Source organism: Microcaecilia unicolor, chromosome 3 (assembly GCF_901765095.1).
Source record: "Microcaecilia unicolor chromosome 3, aMicUni1.1, whole genome shotgun sequence".
NCBI lineage: Eukaryota > Metazoa > Chordata > Amphibia > Gymnophiona > Siphonopidae > Microcaecilia > Microcaecilia unicolor.
Window position 1 is genome coordinate 256,872,654 of NC_044033.1, and position 22,860 is coordinate 256,895,513.

Below are 22,860 nucleotides of genomic sequence, written 5' to 3' on the forward strand. Positions count from 1 at the left end.
GGGAACAGTGGACGACTCCTTAGGTGGCGAAGGATAGTCCAGGACCTCGAACATCTCAGCCCTGGGCTCATCCTCAGTAACCACTGGGAAGGGAATGACCATAGACATTTCCCGGACAAATGACGAGAAAGACAGACACTCAGGGGGAGAAAGCTTTCTTTCTGGTGAAGGAGTGGGATCTGAAGGAAGACCACAAGACTCCTCATCAGAGAAATATCTGCCTCCCACGAGGCCTCACTTTCGGTATCGGACACCAGTTCTCGAACTTCGGTGCGAAGCCGAGCCCGTCTCAACGCCGAGGAACTATGTCCTCTATGGTGGTGCCGAGAAGAAGACTCCCGCGCCGGCGGCGACAAAGCTCCCTCCAGCGACGTCGACGGGAAGTCAACTTGGGTGGCAGTGGACGCCGATGCCGCAAGCGGTACCGGTGTCGCCGTCCTCACCACGGGCAGGGAGCCAACCACCGCATCTCTCAACGGTACCGACAGCACAAGCACCGGTGGTACCTGAACAGATGGTCGTAGCAGCCCTTCCAGAATCCCTGGAAGTATGGCTCGGAGGCACTCGTCTAGAGTGTCCGTCGAGCAAGGCTGTGGGGCTGGTACCGGTGACAAAGACAATCTGTCTGGGGTGCGGAGGCGGTACCGAGCTGTCCGGAGCAGAGCGCATCGACACCTCCTGGATGGAGGGTGAGCGGTCCTCCCGGCGTCGACGCTTTCCGGGTGCTGATTCCCTCGGCGTCCCAGAGCTCTCGGTACCGTAACGGGAAGGAGACCGGTGACGATGAGGAGGACGTGGAAGCCACACGTCTCCTCGGGGCCGGGTCCGAAAGAGGTCGGTCCCGGGAGGCCTGTTCCGCAGGAGCCCCACTCGATGGCTCACTGCTACTAGCGTGGGATCTCTGGACAGCTATCACTTGTGCTCCGGACGTCGATACCGGCGATGACCTTGGTACCGCTGGCTCCGTCGATGTTGAAGGATCAGACTGGGCTCCAAACAACAGGTTCCACTGAGCCGATCTTGCCGCCTGGGTCCTATTTTTTAGCTGTAGACATAGCGTGCAGGCGTTGGGCCGATGACCAGCCCCCAAACACTGAAGACACGAGACGTGCCTATCAGTGAGCGAGATCGTCTGACTGCAACATGAGCACTTCTTGAAGCCGCTGGTAGGCTTCGATGACCTGGGCGGAAAAATCGCGCTGGTTAGGTCAAAATTCACGATGGTGCCGAAAACAAGAAACCAAAAAAGGGAAAAACTAAAGAAATAAAGGAAACTTTTTTTTAAACGATAGAACACGAGCGAACTAGTAAACACGCCAAAACTCGGCGAAAAATGCAGCGGGGGCCTCTCTGGGACACAGAACCGCCGAAAACAGCCGTCCTGAGCCATGGAAAAGAAGAGACTGAGGAGCATGCTCGCGCTACGGGTGGGAAGACGGTCGCACATGCGCGGTTCGTGCATGTCCACGTGGGGGCTAGCAAACTTTGTTGCTAGGAAGATCTTCCGATCTGGGGCTGCCGTCGGACGTCACCCAATCGTGAGAACAAGCAGCCTGCTTGTCCTCAGAGAAAAATAGATATATTTTAAAAAAATTTAAACAAAATAACTAGAAAGATAAAAAGGAAAGTCACATTTCCCTCTCTCTTAAAAAAGGTATGGCTGGCACTTTAGTTACATTAACAATCTGTCGGTTCCTGTCCTACCATAGAAAGGGATATTTGGGTTAAGCAATAAAATACATTGTACACCTGATATAGCATAAGATTGCTTATAACACGCTCAAGATTTGTATCCCCAACATAACGCAAACATGGTCCAATATTCTGAACTTCCAACATCCGCACAATATCAGGTTTATAGTGCACCCACATTCTCTTAAGTGTGGTTTGATACAGAACAAATAGAAAATGATGGCACAGAAAATGGAGAAGCCAGAATAAGCCAATAAAGAAGACATTGATGTCTGACTTTGATGCTAAGGGCCTTTAAGATGGAACAGGAATGCCACCTGCTAAAGGCAGGCTAGAGGCTTAAGACCCAAACTTGGGAACACACTCACAAAGAGATAATTAGTTTCCGAATGCAAGAATTTTAAGGGCAACTTGGAGAGAAGAAATGACTATGAGCCAGAGACTAAGCAACCATGACTGTAAGTGTCCTTGGAAGGGGACAAGTACCCCAAGTACTGCTAGAGGTAATAAGGAGCCAAATATGAAGGCCCATGCCAGAGGGAGGTATAATGCTAAAATACTACAAAGGATGGGGAAAGGTGACATCTTCAAACCTACCACCTGTACCAACTCCACAGGGATCAAGGGGATCTGACACTAGGAATTCGGGAGGTGGTAGAAACGAAAACGGTAACAGAATTCAAACATGCGTGGGATAAACATAAAGGAATCCTGTTCAGAAGGAATGGATCCTAAGGAACTTAGCCAAGATTGGGTGGCAGAACCGGTGGCGGGCGGAGGTGGAGATGGTGCTGGGCAGACTTATACGGTCTGTGCCAGAGCCGGTGGTGGGAGGTGGGACTGGTGGTTGGGAGGCGGGGATAGTGCTGGGCAGACTTATACGGTCTGTGCCAGAACCGATGGTGGGAGGCGGGGCTGGTGGTTGGGAGGCGGGGATAGTGCTGGGCAGACTTATACGGTCTGTGCCCTGAAAAGGACAGGTACAAATCAAGGTAAGGTATACACAAAAAGTAGCACATGTGAGTTTATCTTGTTGGGCAGACTGGATGGACCGTGCAGGTCTTTTTCTGCCGTCATCTACTATGTTACTATGTAATTCACTATTCAGTAATGAAGAGAAAGCCTTAACATAAATCTAAAGCTCCTCTCAGGAAGGGAGAGTGTCTATGGCAAACAGGACAGAAGGGGATGTGCTCAAAGCCAAAGCACTACTGGCAGAAGCAGGATTTGAACTCTGATCTCAAGGCTCCCAGGCTATTTTCTAAACACAAAGCCACTTTGGTGCTCAAGACAAATTATTTTAAGGGTCTAGCAACAAATAGACATGGCCCAGGTGGTTAAAAACATCGGGATCACAAGCAAACTCTTGTCTTATGTTTATGAGTGAAAGAGCAGCAGTGTTAGGTATTCACAATGGGACAGCAGCTGAGTGGGAGCTATCTTACTTCCGGTCAAGTATGCAGGAGTGAATCTTCATATCCTCATTCATGGGCAGGTCAACCCAGAGCAAAGAGAAGGGAAGGTCACACAAGACATGAGTGGGGTGCAAAAAAGATGAAGGGAGTGACAGAGGGCACCAAGGAGGGAATAAGGCTCTAAATAGGAATAAAAGGGCACCTGATGAAGACATACAGGACTCTAGAGAAGGATACGGGTGACAGGAGAGCAGGGTTCTAAAGAGGGGAGACCCAGGGCACTGAGGGAAAGGACACAGGTAACTAAAGGTGACAAAAAAATACCACGAAATTTGGATATGGGTTACACGGGAACATAAATAGTGGCACAAGTGAAGAGGGATTTGAATTTAAGGGTGACTCACTGAGGGGACTGGATTTAGGGGGTTGCTTACACAGATCACTGGGAGGTTTAGATTGAGATGGTTTGTTACACAGTGCACAGAAAGATTTAAAGGCTGAAAAGTCTGTTGGGAGTTGGATTTAGGGGGGTTTGATTTAGGTGGCTGGGTTACATAGGACTCAGAGAGGTTTGGCTTTAAGAGGTTGGTTACAAACCTCACTGAGGGACTTGGATTCAAAGTGTTGGTTAACAAGTCTGAGGGGTTTGATACAGATTCTAAGGGGTTTGGATTTAGGGAATTGGTTGCATGGTTCTTCTGAGGGTTTTAGATTTTGAGGGTTGGTTACATGGGTCTCTGAGGGGCTTGGATTTAGGATTTTGTTTTTCTTTACACAGGTCTCTGAAGGATTTTTGGGGGGGAGGGTAGGGGGGGTCAGTTACTAGAGTCTCCGAGGAGTCAGATCTAGGTTTTTTTCCATAGGTTCTCTGAGGAATTTAGATTTCGTTACACGGGTCTCTAAGGGGTGGATTTAGGGTTTCTTCTTATGGATCTGAGGGATTTACATTCAGCGGGCTAGTTATGAGTGTCTGTGGAGTTTTGTTACATGTGTCAAATATTTGATTTTGTTTTTACATGGATCTAAATTGTTTTGATTTTAGGGGGTTAGTTACACAGGTTTTTAAGGGCTTAGAGGCCCTTTTACTGAAGGTTAGCATCTGCAAACAGACATTAGCATGCACTAAGTGCCATGTGGCCCATTAGGCTACGCTAAGCTTTAGTAAAAGGGTCTGTTAGTTACACGGGTCTTTGAGGAGTTGGATTTTGTTGTTTGTTTGTTTTTTACATAGAACTCTCTGAATGATATAGAGTTAGAGGGGGGCAGTTACATAGGTCTCTGAGGTGTTTTAATTTAGCAAGGGATGTTAGTTATACAGGACTGGGGAGTTGGATTTAGGCTGTTATTTACAGGTTCTTTGAAGGGATTGAGATTGGAGGGGGGGTTAGTTACATGGGTCTTAGTAGTACTTAGCTTTTTTTTTTTTTTTACACGGATGTCTGAATGATACAGATTTAGAGGGGGGTCAGTTACACAGATCTTTGTGGGGTTTTAACAGGGTTGGATTTCGGATGTTATTATTCATGGGTTCACTAAGGGGATTGAAATTCAGGGGGTTAGTTACACGGGTCTTGGGTAGTATTTAGGATTTTTTTTTTTTGTTTCCACAGATGTCAATGATACAGATTTAGAGGGAGGGGTCAGTTGGTGTTTTGATTTAGTAGGGAATGGGAAGTTGGATTTGAGGTGTTATTATTCACGGGTTCACTAAGGGGATTCAGGGGGTTCGTTGCAAAGGGTTATATGGCAGTTGGGCAGCGTCAGGAGGCTCCTGAAAGATCCGTGGAGACGTTGTGGTGAATTTCACCCCATAAGCCCCTAACTGGGGGTGGGGGAGAGCACAGGGGTGGGAATGGGGAGGGGTCGTCACTCCCGTTAGGAAATATGGAAATCGCGAGATACCGGACCAGGAGGAACGAGAAGTATCTCTCTCACGTGACAGCGGCGGGAAACCACAGCTGCAAGGGGGAGGTGGGGAGAAACGCGTGTGCTCATTAAAAAGCCCTGCCCCTCAGAGACTCCAACCAATATGGGGAAACCGGCGTGACGGAAAGGGCATGGCCTGCAAAGGCACGCACACCCGCGAGAAGAACTGCGTTAAAGGGAGCAGGAGAAAGAAGAAGAGGGTAAGTGAAGGTGAGGAAGTAAAGTCGATGAGGAGTAACTGGAGGGGCTGTGCAGAAGTAAAGTAAGGGGGACACATCCGATGAGGAGTGACTGGAGGGGGGTGTGAAGAAGTAAAGTAAGGGGGACACGTTGATAAGGACTGACTGGAAGGGTTATTAGGAAGTAAAGTGAGGGAGACATGTCTATCCTATTTAGATTGTAAGCCCTTTGAGGCCGCATAAACCCAGCTGGTATCAAATGTGCGCAGGCCTGACCTCCCGCCTACCAAACAGGAAACCAAAAGGCGAACACAGCCCTTGCCCACCAGACAGAAGTCCAGAAGGTGGACACATCCCCGACCTAATTCAAGACGAACTGGAGGAGTGGAACCAGGGCTGAGCAGGTAATAGTACCCCTGGTTGCGAGATACGCACCCGGTCGAAGCGTCGAATCGTCGGAGTAATGAAAGACGGAGTGTGATTATCGAAGCAGCGATTAGTGAAGAAACGGACGGTTCTCCCACCCGCACAACGACCAAAACATTTGGAAACTCTGTTGCCTCGAGGGTTTGGCCTATACCCAGTCGTATGCCGGCCCACTTTCCCGCCTGCCAGATCGCAGAGGGTACCGGTGGTGCCACAAAGATATCAGTCATAATGGAATTGAGAAGGCGTTACAACGAAGAGATTGACTCTGTATTCCCTCAGATATCCTACACGAATTACCCACAGAATCGACTGCATCAGATTCTCTCCAGGTACAGACATAGCTCAGAACTATAGAGCCTATGCATTAGAATATCTCTCTAGACACAGGCATAGCATCAGAATATCTCCCCAGATACAGGCACGCTTTTAGAATCATATAGCCTCTGCACCCTACATGAATTACCCACAGAATCGCCTGCATCAGATAATCTCTCCAGTTACAAACATAGCTCTTAGAACTATAGAGCATCTGCATCAGAACATCTCTCCAGATACAGGCACAGCATCAAAATATCTCTCCAGATACAGGCTCTTAGAACCATATAGCCTCTGTACCCTGGTGTAACCTTTCTGGACATCAAATCAGAGAGACAAGTTACAGGAGCCCGACCTGAATACCTTACCTGGAAATATTCATTTTTCAATCGAATTAAGAACCAATACTACAACAAATATCCAATCATCTTAATAACCTTAACCAATTAACATTAAAATGAATACCACTAAACTTCTCCTTATTATTTATTCACTTTCCCTAATCCGCCTCATACTAACTACTCCCCTTTCAGAAACCAACAGCATTTGCACAATATACATGCTCAATAGATCATCTAAACACAATACACACCGCCAAAGTTACAATAATAACCAAAACAAAAGAGATACTACTTTACACGAACAAAACCAAATTAAAGGGAAAAAAGGACATAATAAATCCACCACACAAGAAAATAGACAATTAAGGAAAATCATCACAATCCCAAACCCAACTGATCCATATCAAACAATTAAAATAGGATACATTAATGCCAGATCAGCTGTTAACAAAACTACAACAATAACAGATTGGATCACTGATGACAACCTTGATCTGGATTCATGATCATAACGACCCATAATATTTGATCTTTGCCCCCCAGATTACAAAATTACTCATTGGACAAGAAACGGAAAGAGAGGAGGAGGAATTGCACCGATATATAAATCCTATTTCACCGTAACTACTTCAGCAGAATCCATAACATCACAACTTGAAATTGCATCACTCAGAATCAACCATACCTCCTTGCTAAATCATTTAAACATCGTCTTGTTTTATAGACCACCAGGTAACTGGCAAGATTGCCAACCACTCTTCATGGACTTCATTTTGAATACCTGTGTATCTAATTCCAATCTTCTTATAATGGGGGACATAAACTTGCACCTAGAAAACCCTAATGCAATCAACGCACGAGAATGTAAAGATTTTTTCAACTGGTCCAACATTCAAGCAACTCATGTTAAAGGACATACACTTGACCTTATTACACACAAACTCTCCTCAGATCAATCCCTTATATTAACAGATACAAAATGGACAGAGATACCATGGTCAGACCATTATAAACTAAACCTATCCTTACAATGGCGGAAAAAAAAACTCACATCAGAAACAAGAACGTACAACATATACCACAAGAGGCCAAATTGATCCTGTCCTATTCTGGCAACAGTTCTATATGAATGATTGGTCAACACAAATAGAATCCAAACAATATCTCCTAAATTGGGATGACAGATGCAAGAGTATATTAGACACTATCGCACCACTACAAACAAGAACCTCATGAAGACATAGTTCAATACCATGGTTTAACGAAGATCTAAAAATACTAAAAACTCAAGTTAGGAGACTTGAACGAGCATGAAATAAAATGAAAGATGAATCTACACTCAATGCATGGAAACTAATGCAAAGAAAATATAAATATACAATTAGACAAACCAAAAGGTCATATTACAAATTCAAAATAGGGCCTGATTACAAAGACACACATAAATTATTCCAACTCGTGCATAAACTTCTTGACATCTCACCAGTTACCACAACCAGCACAGATACCCCATCAGCAGATGATTTGGCTACTTATTTCAAAGAGAAAATTATAAAACTACGATCTACCTTATCACCTAATAACACCGATCACAAAACATTCATTAACTGTTTGGACCCAATCACCGATGGATATCCAGCAGACCGAATCTGGACAAATTTTGATATACTGGAAGAGGATATCATCACCCAAGCGGTCAACAGATTCGCCAAGTCCCAATGCAAACTAGACTCTTGCCCCAGTTATCTAATTATGTCTGCCCCTCAACGTTTCTTAACAGATCTCACCTCCTACTTAAACTTCATGCTCCAACATGGATTCTTCCCTCTGGATAAAGGAAATATTTTACTCACTCCGATATCTAAAGACCTAAAAAAAAAAAATTAAATGATACCCTGTTTCCCCGAAAGTAAGACATCCCCCGAAAATAAGACCTAGTAGAGGTTTTCCTGAATTGGTAGATATAAGGCCTCCCCCGAAAGTAAGACCTAGCAAATTTTTGTTTGAAAGCAGGGCCGCCGAGAGCCGGACAAGGCCACCCCCCCCCCACCCGAGGCCACCGGGTCCCCCCTCCACCCACCCTCCGTCGCTCCCGGAACTAACCTTAAACGCCTCCTTTCACCTTCGCAGCAAGCAGCAGCAGGGCAGACCTCTCCTTCCTTCCGTGCCCCGCCCTTGCGGACGTTACGTCAGGCGAGGGCGGGACACGGAAGGAAGGAGTGGCCTGCCCTGCTGCTGCTTGCTGCGAAGGTGAAAGGAGGCGTTTAAGGTTAGTTCCGGGAGCGACGGAGGGCGGGCGGGCCAACCCCGATCCAATCCCGATGTTTCCCCGAAAAATAAGACAGCCCCTGAAAATAAGACCTAGCGCATTTTTGGGGGCAAAAATTAATATAAGACAGTGTCTTATTTTCGGGGAAACACGGTATAACTAACTACCGCCCAGTAGCATCCATCCCTCTTGTAATTAAGTTAATGGAAAGTTTAGTTACCAAACAACTTACCGGTTACTTAAACAAATTCTCTATACTCATACATCTCAATCGGGATTTTGCGCTAATCATACTACCGAAACAGTACTAATAACGCTCCTAACCAAATTTAAACAAATAATAGCAGCTGGCAACAATGTTCTCCTCTTGCAATTTGACATGTCCAGCACGTTCGACATGGTCAGCCACAATATACTACTGAACATCTTAGAATATTTCGGTATTGGAGGAAAAGTACTGAACTGGTTTAATGGCTTCCTGACTACAAGAACATACCAAGTGATATCAAAGCTGAAAACATCACCATGGAAACTTGAATGTGGAGTGCCCTCAGGGCTCATCCCTCTCACCAACCCTTTTCAACTTAATGATGATTCCACTGGCCAGATCACTTTCCAATCAAGGCCTCAATCCATGTATTTATGCAGACGATGTCATGATTTACATACTGTTTGTAAAGGATTTAACAGAAATTACAATCAAAATCGATCTTAGCTTCCAAATAATGAACTCATGGGTGGATGCATTTCAACTGAAGCTTAACGCAGAAAAAACACAATGCCTTATCCTTTCATCGCAATATAACAAGAATAAGTATACCACTATAAATACCCCAAACCATAATTTTCCTGTTTCAGACACCTTGAAACTACTGGGAGTCACAATTGATAGAAATTTCACACTAGAAAACCATGCGAAAAATGTAACAAAGAAAATGTTCCATGCAATGTGGAAACTCAAAAGAGTTAAATCTTTCTTCCCAATGGAGGTATTTCGCAACTTGGTGCAATCAATGGTGTGGAGCCACTTAGACTACTGCAATTCCAGTTACGTCGGATGCAAAGCACAAATCATTAAAAAAACTCCAGACTGTCCAAAATACTGCAGCTAGACTCATATTTGGAAAAGCGAAATACGAAAGCGCCAAACCCCTAAGAAAAAAATTACATTAGCTCCCACTAAAAGACCAAATTCTATTCAAAACTTGTACCCTAGTTCATAAAATTATTCACGGAGAGGCCCCATTCTACATGTCAGACAGACCTCATAGACTTACCAGTAAGGAATACAAAAAGATCATCACGCACTTTCTTGAACCTCCATTACCCCAGTTGTAAAGGACTTAAATATAAATCAATTTATGCATCCAGTTTCTCCTATATCTGCACGCAACTGTGGATTGCATTACCAACTGCCATAAAAACTATGCACGTTTTGACAGATTTCTGTAACTTACTGAATCTAATTTGTTCAAGAGACTTACCTAAAGGATCCATCATAAATGGCCATCAAAACTTTATCGAAACAAGTTAATATTGAACTCTTTTTGTTTACTGTTTTAACATTATTACTGTTGAATCTTCTACACTTACCCTTGATCTTTAATGCCTGAATTGAACTGTATATCTACTCCTTTTAACTTGTACTTTAAACGTAATAATTTTCTGTATTTCTCATTCCGGAATGGCGATCGCCATTACAGCACAATGTAAGCCACATTGAGCCTACAAATAGGTGGGAAAATGTGGGATACAAATGCTACAAATAAATAAGTGACTAGAGGGGGGTGAGGGAAAATATTGACAAAGAGCGACTAGAAGGGATGTGAGGAAGTAAAGTGAGGGGGGCACGTCGATGAGGAGTGACTGGAGGGGGTGTGAAGAAGTAAAGTAAGGGAGACACGTCGATGAGGAGTGACTGGAGGGGGTGTGAAGAAGTAAAGTAAGGGGGACACATCGATGAGGAGTGACTGGAGGCAGGGCCGTGCCAACACGGTAAGCGCGGTAAGTGCTGCAGGGGGCGCCTGCCTTCAAGGGCGCCGCGCCATCGCGTTGTATTTTTTTTTTTTAAACCTTACTCCTCCGCTCCCTCCATCTCCAATTCCCCGGCGCTTAAATTTACCTCGCTCACCTCCGACGTCTGCACAGCATCAGTGAAAGCACTGCTGTCTGACGTCTCTCCACCAGCCTTCCCTTCGCTCATTCGTTCCCTCTGTGTCCCGCCCTCAAGGAAATGATGTCAGAAGAAGGCGGGACACAGAGGGAACAAACGAGCAAAGGGAAGGCTGGGCTGGTGGAGAGACGTCAGACAGGCAGCGCTTTCACTGACGCTGCGCAGACGTCGGAGGGAGGTAAATTAAAAGTCCAGGGGGGCGGGGCGCGCGCCAACTGATAGTCTGCAGGGGGGCACCAGAGACCCTGGCACAGCCCTGACTGGAGGGGGTGTGAAGCAGTAAAGTATGGGGGACACGTCGAAGAGGAGTGACTGGAGGGGGTAAGAAGTAAAGTGAGGGGGACACGTCGATGAGGAGTGACTGGAGGGGGTGTGAAGAAGTAAAGGGGGACACGTTGATGAGGAGTGACTGGAGGGGGTGTGAAGAAGTAAAGTGAGAGGGACACGTCGATGAGGAGTGACTGGAGGGGGTGTGAAGAAGTGAGAGGGACACGTCGATAAGGACTGACTGGAGGGGTTATTAGGAAGTAAAGTGAGGGAGACATGTCAATGAGAAGTGACTAGAGGGGGTGAGGGGAAATGTTGACAAACAGCGACTGGAAGGGGTGTGAGGAAGTAAAGTGAGGGGGACACGTCGATGAGGAGTGACTGGAGGGGGTGTGAAGAAGTAAAGTGAGGGGGACACGTCGATGAGGAGTGACTGGAGGGGGTGTGAAGTAAAGTAAGGGGGACACATCGATGAAGAGTGACTGGATGGGTGTGAAGAAGTAAAGTGAGGGGGACACGTCGATGAGGAGTGACTGGAGGGGGTGTGAAGAAGTAAAGTGAGAGGGACACGTCGATAAGGACTGACTGGAGGGGTTATTAGGAAGTAAAGTGAGGGAGACATGTCAATGAGAAGTGACTAGAGGGGGTGAGGGGAAATGTTGACAAATAGCGACTGGAAGGGGTGTGAAGAAGTAAAGTGAGGGGGACACGTCGATGAGGAGTGACTGGAGGGGGTGTGAAGAAGTAAAGTGAGGGGGACATGTCGATGAGGAGTGACTGGAGGAGGTGTGAAGAAGTAAAGTGAGGGGGACACGTCGATGAGGAGTGACTCGAGGGGGTGTGAAGTAAAGTAAGGGGGACACATCGATGAAGAGTGACTGGATGGGGTGTGAAGAAGTAAAGTGAGGGGGACACGTCGATGAGGAGTGACTGGAGGGGGTGTGAAGAAGTAAAGTGAGAGGGACACGTCGATAAGGACTGACTGGAGGGGTTATTAGGAGACATGTCAATGAGAAGTGACTAGAGGGGGTGAGGGGAAATATTGACAAACAGCAACTGGAAGGGGTTTGAGGAAGTAAAATGAGGGGGACATGTCGATGAGGAGTGACTGGAGGGGGTGTGAAGAAGTAAAGTGAGAGGGACACGTCGATAAGGACTGACTGGAGGGGTTATTAGGAGACATGTCAATGAGAAGTGACTAGAGGGGGTGAGGGGAAATATTGACAAACAGCAACTGGAAGGGGTTTGAGGAAGTAAAGTGAGGGGGACACGTCGATGAGGAGTGACTGGAGGGGGTGTGAAAAAGTAAAGTAAGGGGATCATGTCGATGAGGAGTGACTGGAGGGGGTGTGAAGAAGTAAAGTAAGGGGAACACGTCTGATGAGGAGTGACTGGAGGGGGTGTGAAAAAGTAAAGTAAGGGGATCATGTCGATGAGGAGTGACTGGAGGGGGTGTGAAGAAGTAAAGTAAGGGGGACACGTCGATAAGGACTGACTGGAGGGGGTGTGAAGAAGTAAAGTGAGGGGGACACGTCGATGAGGAGTGACTGGAGGGGTTGTGAAGAAGTAAAGGGGGACACGTCGATGAGGAGTGACTGGAGGGGTTATTAGGAAGTAAAGTGAGGGAGACATGTCAATGAGAAGTGACTAGAGGGGGTGAGGGGAAATGTTGACAAACAGCGACTGGAAGGGGTGTGAGGAAGTAAAGTGAGGGGGACACGTCGATGAGGAGTGACTGGAGGGGGTGTGAAGAAGTAAAGTGAGGGGGACACATCGATGAGGAGTGACTGGAGGAGGTGTGAAGAAGTAAAGTGAGGGGGACACGTCGATGAGGAGTGACTGGAGGGGGTGTGAAGTAAGGTAAGGGGGACACATCGATCACTCCGATCACACATCGATCACATCCAGTCACTCTTCGATGGGGTGTAAAGAAGTAAAGTGAGGGGGACACGTCGATGAGGAGTGACTGGAGGGGGTGTGAAGAAGTAAAGTGAGAGGGACACGTCGATAAGGACTGACTGGAGGGGTTATTAGGAGACATGTCAATGAGAAGTGACTAGAGGGGGTGAGGGGAAATATTGACAAACAGCAACTGGAAGGGGTTTTGAGGAAGTAAATGGAGGGGGACACGTCGATGAGGAGTGACTGGAGGGGGTTGTGAAGAAGTAAAGTGAGGGGGACACGTCGATGAGGAGTGGACTGGAGGGGGGTGAAGAAGTGAGGGGACATGTCGATGAGGAGTGACTGGAGGGGTGTTAAGTCAAGTAAGGGGGACAAGTCGATGAGGCGTTACTGGAGGGGGTGTGAAGAAGTAAAGTAAGGGGGACATGTCGATGACGCGTTACTGGAGGGGGTGTGAAGAAGTAAGGGGGACCACGTTGATGAGGAGTGACTGGAGGGGTGTGAAAAGTAAAGTAAGGGGGACACGTCGATGAGGCGTTACTGGAGGGGGTGTGAAGAAGTAAAGTAAGGGGGCACGTCAATCAGGAGTGACTGGAGGGGTTGTGAAGAAGTAGAGGAGTGCCTGGAGGGGGTGTGAAGAAGTAAAGTGAGGGGGACACGTCGATGAGGAGTGAATGGAGGGGGTGTGAAGAAGTAAAGTGAGGGGGCCACGTCGATGAGGAGTGACTGGAGGGTGTGTGAAGAAGTGAAGGGAAATGTTGATGAGTGCCTGGAGGGGTGTATGAGGAAGTAAAGTAAGGGAGACATGTCAATGAGGAGTGACTAGAGAGGGGTAAGGATAAATACTGACAAAGAGCGACTGGAGGGGGTGTAAGGAAGTAAAGTTAGGAGCATCTGGAAGGAGGCATGAGGAGAAAAATCTATGAGGGGCGACTGGAGGGGGGGGGGTGAGGAAATAAAATGATGTGTAATGTCAAATGGGATAGAGGAGGGTGGGGGAAAGTGACATAAGGGAAGGTAGGGTGAAGGGCAAAATTTCTTGATGGGAATGCCAGGCAACACAGACTTATCACTGCCCCTCGCTCACCACCAGCACCAATCCCTGGAAAAAAAAAAGAGCCCTAGAGCTGGCAGAATCCAAGTATAATACTTGTTATACCCAGGGGTGGGCAACAACAGTCCTTGAAGGCCAAAACCCAATTGGGTTTTCAAGATTTCCATAATGTATATGCCTGAGATCTATTTGCATATAGTGGAAGTAGTACATGCAAATCAAGCTCATGTATATTCACTGTGGAAATCTTGAAAACCTGATTGGGTTGTGGCCCTTGAGGACCGTGGTTGCCCACCCCTGTCTAGAACAGTGGGCGGCATACTAAGAAAGCCAGGCTTGAAATCCCACTTCTAACACGGACCTCTGGAAAGTCTTATCATCCTCCATTGCCTAAGGTTGCAAATCCTCTTGGACAAGGGAATACCTAGTGCACTTGCATTAAATTCCAATTTGGAAAGCTAATAAAATCCAAATCGGTGCTGTACTCACCTTGGTGTAGTAGAGGTGAGCAAAGGATTCCAGCTTTACTTTGATACAGACTTGGTAGAGATCTCCGTATGTAGGGCATAGAGAATTATATTAAAGCAGGGGTTTTCAACCCAGTCCCTGGGACACACCTAGACCGTCAGGTTTTCAGGATACCCACAATGAATATGCATGAAATAGATATTTCCACTGTATGCAAATGTATCTCATGCATATTCATTGTGGGCATCCTGAAAACCTGACTAGCTACATAAGTACGTAAGTATTGCCATACTGGGACAGACCAAAGGTCCATCAAGCCCAGTATCCTGTTTCCAACAGTGGACAATCCAGGTCACAAGTACCTGGCAAGATCCCAAAACAGTACAATACATTTTATGCTGCTTATTCTAGAAATAAGCAGTGGATTTTCTCTGTCCATTTTAATAATGGTCTATGGACTACATTAGGAAGCCATCCAAACCTTTTTTTAAACCCTGCTAACTGCTTTTACTACATTCTCTGACCATGAATTCCAGCGTCTAATTACATATTGAGTGAAGAAACATTTTCTCCTATTTGTTTTAAATTTACTACTTTGTAGCTTCATCGAATGCCCCCTAGTCCTAGTATTTTTGGAAAGAGTAAACAAACAATTCACATCTACCCATTCCACTCCATTCATTATTTTATAGACCTCTAGCATATCTCCCCTCAACCGTCTCTTCTCCAAGCTAAAAAGAGCCCTAGCCTCTTTAGCCTTTCCTCATAGGGAAGTCATCCCATTCCCTTTATCATTTTTGTCACCCTTCTCTGTACCTTTTCTAATTCCACTATATCTTTTTTGAGATGCGGTGACCAGAATTGAACACAGTATTCGAGGTGCAGTCGCACCATGGAGCAATGCAAAGGCATTATAACATCCTCATTTTTGTTTTCCATTCCTTTCCTAATAATATCTGACACCTAACATTCTATTTAAGTGTGTCCAGAGGACTGGGTTGAGAACCACTGTGTTAAAGGCAGCTCCTCTCTACTGTTCATAATTCATTTTTTTTAATCCAGACTTTAGTAGTCAGAGAGGGAACTGTGGAAAACTGAGATGTGATGCAGGCCTCTGTAACAGCTCTGGTGTGCACAGAATAAATCCTAAAGGAAGGTTCCTTTAATTTAGTGACAAGGGGCTTGTGCACTAAAGACTTTCTAGGACTGTCTAGGGGGAAAATGCTTAGTTAACAGGACTCTAAGGGCCTTAGGATTCCATACACCTTAGTAAATTAGGCACCAAGAAAGAGGTATCGGTGGTAATTTTAAAATAGGGCACCTATAAAAGAAAATTTTAAAATACACACCTATTTATTAAAGCCAACATACGCACGTCTTACATCTTACAATAATCCCTGGTAGCACAGAAATGCTCTACAGAAATTTACACCTGCATCAAGGAAGGTACAACTACGGGTGTGTACCTAACTTGCCAAATGCTATCCTTGGAACATCTATGTTCAGATCATCCTAAAGTATGCATCCTTTTGTCAGCACATAAGTTGTACATGCATATTCGCTTGTGCGACTTTATAACAGTCATTTTTCATGTGAAAAACATGCTTTATGTACACAAAATGCCTCACAAAATCAACTTGGTTAAGACAAACAATATTTTCAACTGAGTACCCCAAAGGGCCAGCTCTCAGGATTAGCACAGGGAAATAAAACGATGCAGTCAGTAAAACACTGGGGTGTTAGACCTGAGGCACAGAAAGAAAAACAGACTCCCCTAATGGTCAATGGGGAGAAAGAGTCCTAAACCCACATCTCATCACCAGACCACTTTATCTCTGCTCTCAGGGCCCCCATAGTAATCCTGACACTAAAGTACAGCTAGCCTCCAGGGAATACACTGGCAGTCTTCAGAAACAATGGAGTCTTAATCTTTTACCCACCTTATTCCTCTTACTCTGAATGGCTAAAAAATTCATAATAGTAATCATTCTGATTTACAATGTGCTTTTCACCCGAACAGAATCACAGCACAGGCCCCAAGAATTCAGAAAACTTACATGCAACTACTACTACTACTACTACTTAACATTTCTAAAGCGCTACTAGGGTTACGCAGCGCTGTACAATTTAACATGGAAGGCCAGTCCCTGCTCGAAGAGCTTACAATCTAAAAGACAAATGTACAGATAATCTGAAAGGTCAGACAGATTGGGGCAACCTATATCTGCAGTACATTTCTGGCATACAACTGTATTAACGCTTCAAAAATAGAGACTTGGGGTAAAAATAAATGGTATGCACTTCTTAATTATTTCTGTAATACCAACACTGTAGCTACATAACTGCAATTAATCAAGATGTGCCTACCCCAAAGAACTTCTCAAGTACTAAGCAAGGAGCAAGTTCACAGTCTGCACACAGATCAGGTGAAGCAGCAATTTAAGCTTATGTTTTGTCCCACCAAAGAACAAGTACCCCACAAGCAGAAGCCATGAGAAGGAAGGGATAGATATTACTGGGGACCACTTATATTCTCAGCACCTTGCGATATAGTGAGATAGAAACACCTGGGGATGGTCTTTATTTCCTGCACTATTTGATACACTGAGGCAGAAGGGATAGAAAAGCCAGGGGGATGGTCTTTATTCTGTGCAACTATAGGACTTCCACCTATCTTTGGAGACTTTTTAGGAGGGAAAACCAAGAAAGCCTTCTCCCTTTTAAAGAGGAGCCAGCTGCACACTCCACCCACTTAAACAGAGCAGAATAGGATCAAATTCCTGCACTGTCAATGGAGGTTTGTCTGCTGAGTTCACTTAAGTACAGGCCCATAGCCAGAACAGTCAGTCAGAGGGGGAGGGAGAAGCATAAGGGGGCACTGAAGGTGAACCAAACTCCTGGCTATTATGTGCAGAAAGAAATGTATGCAAGGTCTGTGACCCTTCACTGCAGGCAAAGCTTCTCTTACAGGTTTTCAGGGGCTCACAGCAAGAGTATGCTCAAGGAGGAAACTTATGGCTTTCAAAAACATTCACATGTTGCCCATTTCCCATAACAAGCCCTGAAATTCCCAGAAAGTTGCCTGCTGCAAAGTAAGCATCTGAAATATTCTCACTCTGCTCTCTGATATTCAAGAGGAGTGTCAGGTGGAAGAATACCCAGCTTTATAAATATGTTAAACAGCTCCAAGATCCCTGGGAACTCCTACAAGCAATAACGTTATTGAGCTAAGAAATTAAAAGGGAACAAAAAAAAAAAACTCCCAGCCTGTTGGTAAAGTGGAGGAGTTGCACCATTGGTATGAGACCAGGGCGAGATCCCCCAAATCCAACTTCTGCTCCCCTGCCTCAGCTGGTAGCTGCACGAGTGCGCGAGACGGCACAGCTTATTTTCCTTGGCCCATCCATTGGCTCAGGGGTAACGCTGCATATGAGACCAGCATGCAACACCTAAGCTCAGATTCTGCTCCCTGATCTCCTCCTGTGGCTCAATGATCACGTATATGCTGGGCATAAGACCATAGGCTGTGATAGCTCGAGTCCTGCTTCTGCTGCTTGGACCAGCATCTCAGTGATACCAGGCTGTTTCCTTAGCCTAACTCAAACTCTGCACTAATGTGATACGCTGCCATGTAAGACACCTGGATATGATCCCTGGCCTGGTCCAATGGTAGTGAGAGGCCTGAGTATGATCCCTAAATTCAGTCTCTGCTCTCTGGCTTGGGCAAGCACTTCAGGCCTAGTGCTGATTCTACAGTCTGATGAACAGGCCGTAGAGAAAGTGCTTACACTCTTGGAAAAAGGACATTGTGAGGGATGTAGGTCATGTGTAGAGACTTGGTGTGATGCCTCATTTGCATAAGCCAGTAGGGGCCAAAATGTGAGGCCATGTTCAAAAATCACAGACGCTCATTGGTAGGTTGGTCCTGGGCATCTTAGCCATTCTGCAAATCCAGGGTGCAATTGTTGCAGGACTGCAAAAGATCTGGTCTATTTCAATGGTTGGACTAGAAGATGGTGGGGTGGGGGAGAGCTATACCACAGGGCATATATCCCTGGGTACCTGTAAATGACTCGCAGAAATACAACCCAATTAGGGGTTAGTTCTGAATGAATGGGAAGCATCACCACATAACATGAATGAAAACATTAACACCTTATGTTAACTGTTTTTACATTAAATTTTGTTAGCTAAAAACAAATGTGAAACCTTTTATCTGTTTTTTTTTAATCTTTAATGATGTTAAAACACTGCAGGTCTAAGAATGGTAAAGAATCTGTACCAAAAGACTGCTTGGCTTTAGCTCTGCAGGTCCACGTGAAACTGCTTTTGTGGGTACCTCAGGCTCATCATAGCAAGTCTGGTCTACTGAGAACGTGAGAGGAGCTACAATGAGTCTATATCTGTTTCAAGGATAGGCAAAAACCTGAGAAAAGGCTATCCCATTCCTGCAAGCTTTCTGGCCAGTGGATTGGCGTTATTTCTCTACAGGCCGTATGGCTACCATTCCTACTCTCCGTTCTCTGTGGAGAGAGATTTTTGATACTTCTCTATAGAGCTCGGCACGACTTATACCCTGTGGTATTTGTTCACAGAGCAGTGCGGCTGGGTATTGGTAGTATCGTGCAGGCCCTGCAGCTGCCTACATTCATCTGTTGCTGGGCCCGCAGGCAAAATGATCAGCAATCACCACTAATGGATGTCACAGGTCCCCAGAAGTGCATCCAAGGGCCAACCAGAACAGAGAAAGACTGTCCCGAAAATCAGCATTTTGTTGACCGCTGGCAGTGTTGTGGCCAGGCCGAGTCTGGGCTCCAGGTTTATGAACCTGGATATGCAGGGCACTGTCCTAACCTTGGCCAGTTAAACACTGAATATGGGCACTTTACTCACCCCCAGATTGCCCTCAAAATAGCCAGTTTTGCATCAGGCGCGAACATGACATTTTCAGTTAGGCTCGAACAAGCAATTTAGCCAGCCAGGTGCTATTGATAGTACGTGGGGATGATAAAAGTTTTCCATAAGCATAAGACACAAAAGCTGTGTGTGTCCTGAAGGAGGCCAGAAAAGCCCGGTCCTGTCTTGCAATCTCTCAGCAGAGAAGCAAGTTGCACTTTAAACTGTGTAATGTATCTGGACCAATCTGCCTGGGACAGGAGGTAGAGGTGGGCATCCCAGAAAGCACAGAAAAGCGGTACATCAAGTGCCATCCCCTTAATTTCTAGAATGAAAAAGGAATGGCCTGGGCACCCAGGCCATCTCTGCATTTCTCTCCTATCTAGTTTTCATCTTTTCTTCGCTTGGATCTAAAATTAAGGTGCTAAAAACCCTGGGATCCCGGTCCTGCCCCCTTCTCGGGCCCTCTCCTGCCAGGATCAGTTTCCTGTCAGACCTTCTCCTATCAGGATCTGCTCCCCACCCCACCCCCTTATTGCACATGCACAGATTTCGTTTACGTATTCATCGTTTTGTACTTCCAAAAAGCCCCCCCAAAAAAACCCCAGCCCCCCCTCCTCCTCTCCTCCGAGGCGCAATCAAGCCCCCGGCCACCACAGTCTGCACCCCGGCAGAGATGCTCCGAGGAGATCCGAGTTGGAGTCCTGCTCTAATTGTGCCCGACGCAAGGCTAAACCCAAAATGGAAGAAGCCGGACTGGGCTGAGCTTGCAGGGCCTCAGCTCGGGTTTCTGCCCGTCTCCAGGAAGAGAAGGAGGGGGGGGGGAGAGTTGGGGGCACAGGATCCCCCTCCCCCATCCCTTGCACCACCAGCACAAAGGCACCGGCGCACCTCTGCCCTCCCCCCCCCCTTTTTTTCCAGTCTAATTGGGGAGCCGCCGAGCCCCTCTGCTGTACCTGGCCTTGGCCGTCCTTTCGTAGCTCCATCCTGCGCCCGCGCCCAAGGGATCTCCGAAGCCTGCGCTCGGGTAATTTCTATCCATTAATTTCGCCTTTCGGACTGGAGGGGGGGGGCGCAGCAGCTTCTTCCCTCCTCTCCTCCCTGTTTCTGCGTGTCTTTGCCTCTCTCCCCCTCCTCCGGGCCTGCCCTCCCCCCCTCCGGCCCGGGGGGGCGCTGGGGGCTCGGCCCGATCCGCTGCTACTGCCGCCGCCGCTGGCGTCGAGTCACAGGCGCAAATGCATTTTGGGGTTTTTTTTCATAGTGCAGCCATGTTTGCAGCCTCTCTGTGTGCGGATCTCAGCTTCCCAGCATTCATTTCACTGCACCGTACCCAGGGAGGGGGAAGGAGGAGGAGGAAGAGGAGGGAGAGGGAGACAGCGATAGGGGCTGAGAGAGGAAAGGAGGGAGACGAAAACAGGGGCTGACTGAAAAGAGGGAGAAAGGGCTGAGGGGCTGAGAGGAAAAGGGTGACGAGGGAGACAGACGGTGGCTGAGAGGAGGGAGAGAGATGAGCTGAAAAGACTAGAGGAGGAGGGAGAGTCAGACATAGAAAGGGCCTGAGTGAGAGACGGTGTGATGAGAAGGGAGGAGGGAGAGAGACTGGATCTAAAAGAGAAGAAGGCTGGTACACAGAGACAGACAGAGGCAAGATGTTAGGAACTTAAGTATGGCCATGCTGTATCAGAGCAAAGCTCAATCAAGCCCCACATCCTGTTTCCACCAGTGGCCAAGCAGGTCACAAGTATCTAACCACCTCAGAAGAAAGTAGATAGATCCCTCAGCCCCGGCATAAGCGGTGGCTTTTCTAATGTCTACCTTGTTAATAATAGTTAATTGTCTTTTTCTCCAGGAACTTGCCCAAACCTTTTGTAAATCTTGCTATGCTAACTTTTTTTTTTCCCTCTCCCATCTTACAGCAACCAATTCCAGAGCTTAATTGTGCATTGTGTGAAAAAATTTTTTTATTATTTGTTTCAAATAGTAACTTCATGACATGTCTCCTATTCTATGTATTTCTTGAAAGAATAAACATCAGATTTGTGTTTACCTGTTCCACCTAACTCATAATTTTATAGAAGTTTGTCATATGTCGTGTCTTCTGTCTCCCAAGTGAGGATCCGTAACCTGTTTAGCCTTTTCTCATAGAGGAGGACATTCTTTCTGCTTGAATGACTCTTGAGTGAATGAAGGCTCTTTTCTTTTCAAATTTTGTAATACTTTTTATGATTTTAGATTGTAAACTGCCTTGATCTGCAAGTTAGCAAAGGCGGTATTGCAAATTTAAATACAACTATAAATTAAAACTATAACCCTTCTCTGTATATCTGTTTTGAGATACAGTGACCAGAATTGCACACAATACTGGAGTGACACACAGATCTTTTGATAGTCTCCTTTTTATTTTCCATCTCTTTCCTAATAATTCTCAAAATTCCATTTGATTTTTAGAAGATTTCAAGTTTCATTAGAATTTGATATACCGCCCTAGAAAAACCTGTCAGAGTAGTTCACAATAAATACAAATAACTAGAATGGAACTATAATAAGCACAGGGGAGAGAGAGAAGGCAGTCAAAGATGAGAGAAAAAAGTGAAAGTAGACCAGTCTGACGTTAATCAATGTACCCTGCTCCCTAGTTAAGGACTGAGTAGCGTTGGACTTGATAAATTCATATCTAGACTTAAGACGTTCCTATTTCTAGATTTCAATTTATCCAGGGAACGTTCCAGGCATAGGTTGAGGGGAAGGGCTTGTAACACTAAAGATTTTGTTCTAAATAGTAATTAGGCAGATAATGCGGGATGATGGTATCTGAAGATTGTTGTGTTGCGAGGATCGGACTGAAAATAATAGGAAATAGCATAAGGAATGGTAAGTCAAATGCAAAGCGCTGATAAGGGAGGCAAAGAGAGACTTTGAAAAGAAGATTGCATTGGAGGCAAAAAACACATAGTAAAAACTTTTTTAGGTACTGTATATTAGAAGCAACAAGCTAGTAAAAGAATCAGTTGAACCGTTGGTTGTCCGAGGGGTAAAAGGGGCACTCAGGGAAGACAAGGTCATAGTGAGAGAATAAATTAATTCTTTGCTTCGGTTTTCACAGAGGAAGATGTGGGAGAGATACCAGTACCAGAAATGGTATTCAATGCTGCTAAGTTAGAGAAACTGAAACAAATCTCTATAAACCTGGAAGATGTAATGGAGCAATATGACAAATTGAAACGATTTGATATTCTTCAAGTTTATTAAAAGACTTTCTATCCCGCCTATCAAACGTGTGTCTAGGCAGCTTACGACCTAATAAAGAAGGAAAGACCAGAACTCAAATAAACCTAAACCAAAAGATTCAGTGACACAGAAGGGGCAGAGGAGGAACTACAATTTCCAATAGGAAAGGGAGGGGGGGAAGGAAAATGCAATAGGATGAAGGAAGTGCAGGTAGCTCACTCCAGAAAAAAGTAGGCTTAAGTGAGAGAGAGAGAGAGAGGGCAGTCTTCAAGCTGTCGGGTAAGTGATTCCATTGATGGGGGACTT

General features: G+C 45.9%; 1 protein-coding gene across 3 annotated transcripts in view; it reads right to left on the bottom strand.

Annotated features, from left to right (window-relative positions):
* PRR12 (proline rich 12) overlaps window positions 1-20,718 on the bottom strand; it is a 117,620-nt gene extending 96,902 nt beyond the window's left edge. For all 3 annotated transcript variants that reach the window (XM_030198012.1, XM_030198011.1, XM_030198010.1), the window contains exon 1: window positions 20,283-20,718. In XM_030198012.1, the coding sequence (XP_030053872.1) occupies window positions 20,283-20,368 (86 nt within the window). In that variant the 5' untranslated portion in view covers window positions 20,369-20,718. The remainder of the gene's footprint in view (window positions 1-20,282) is intronic.
* Window positions 20,719-22,860: the final 2,142 nt, after the last annotated feature.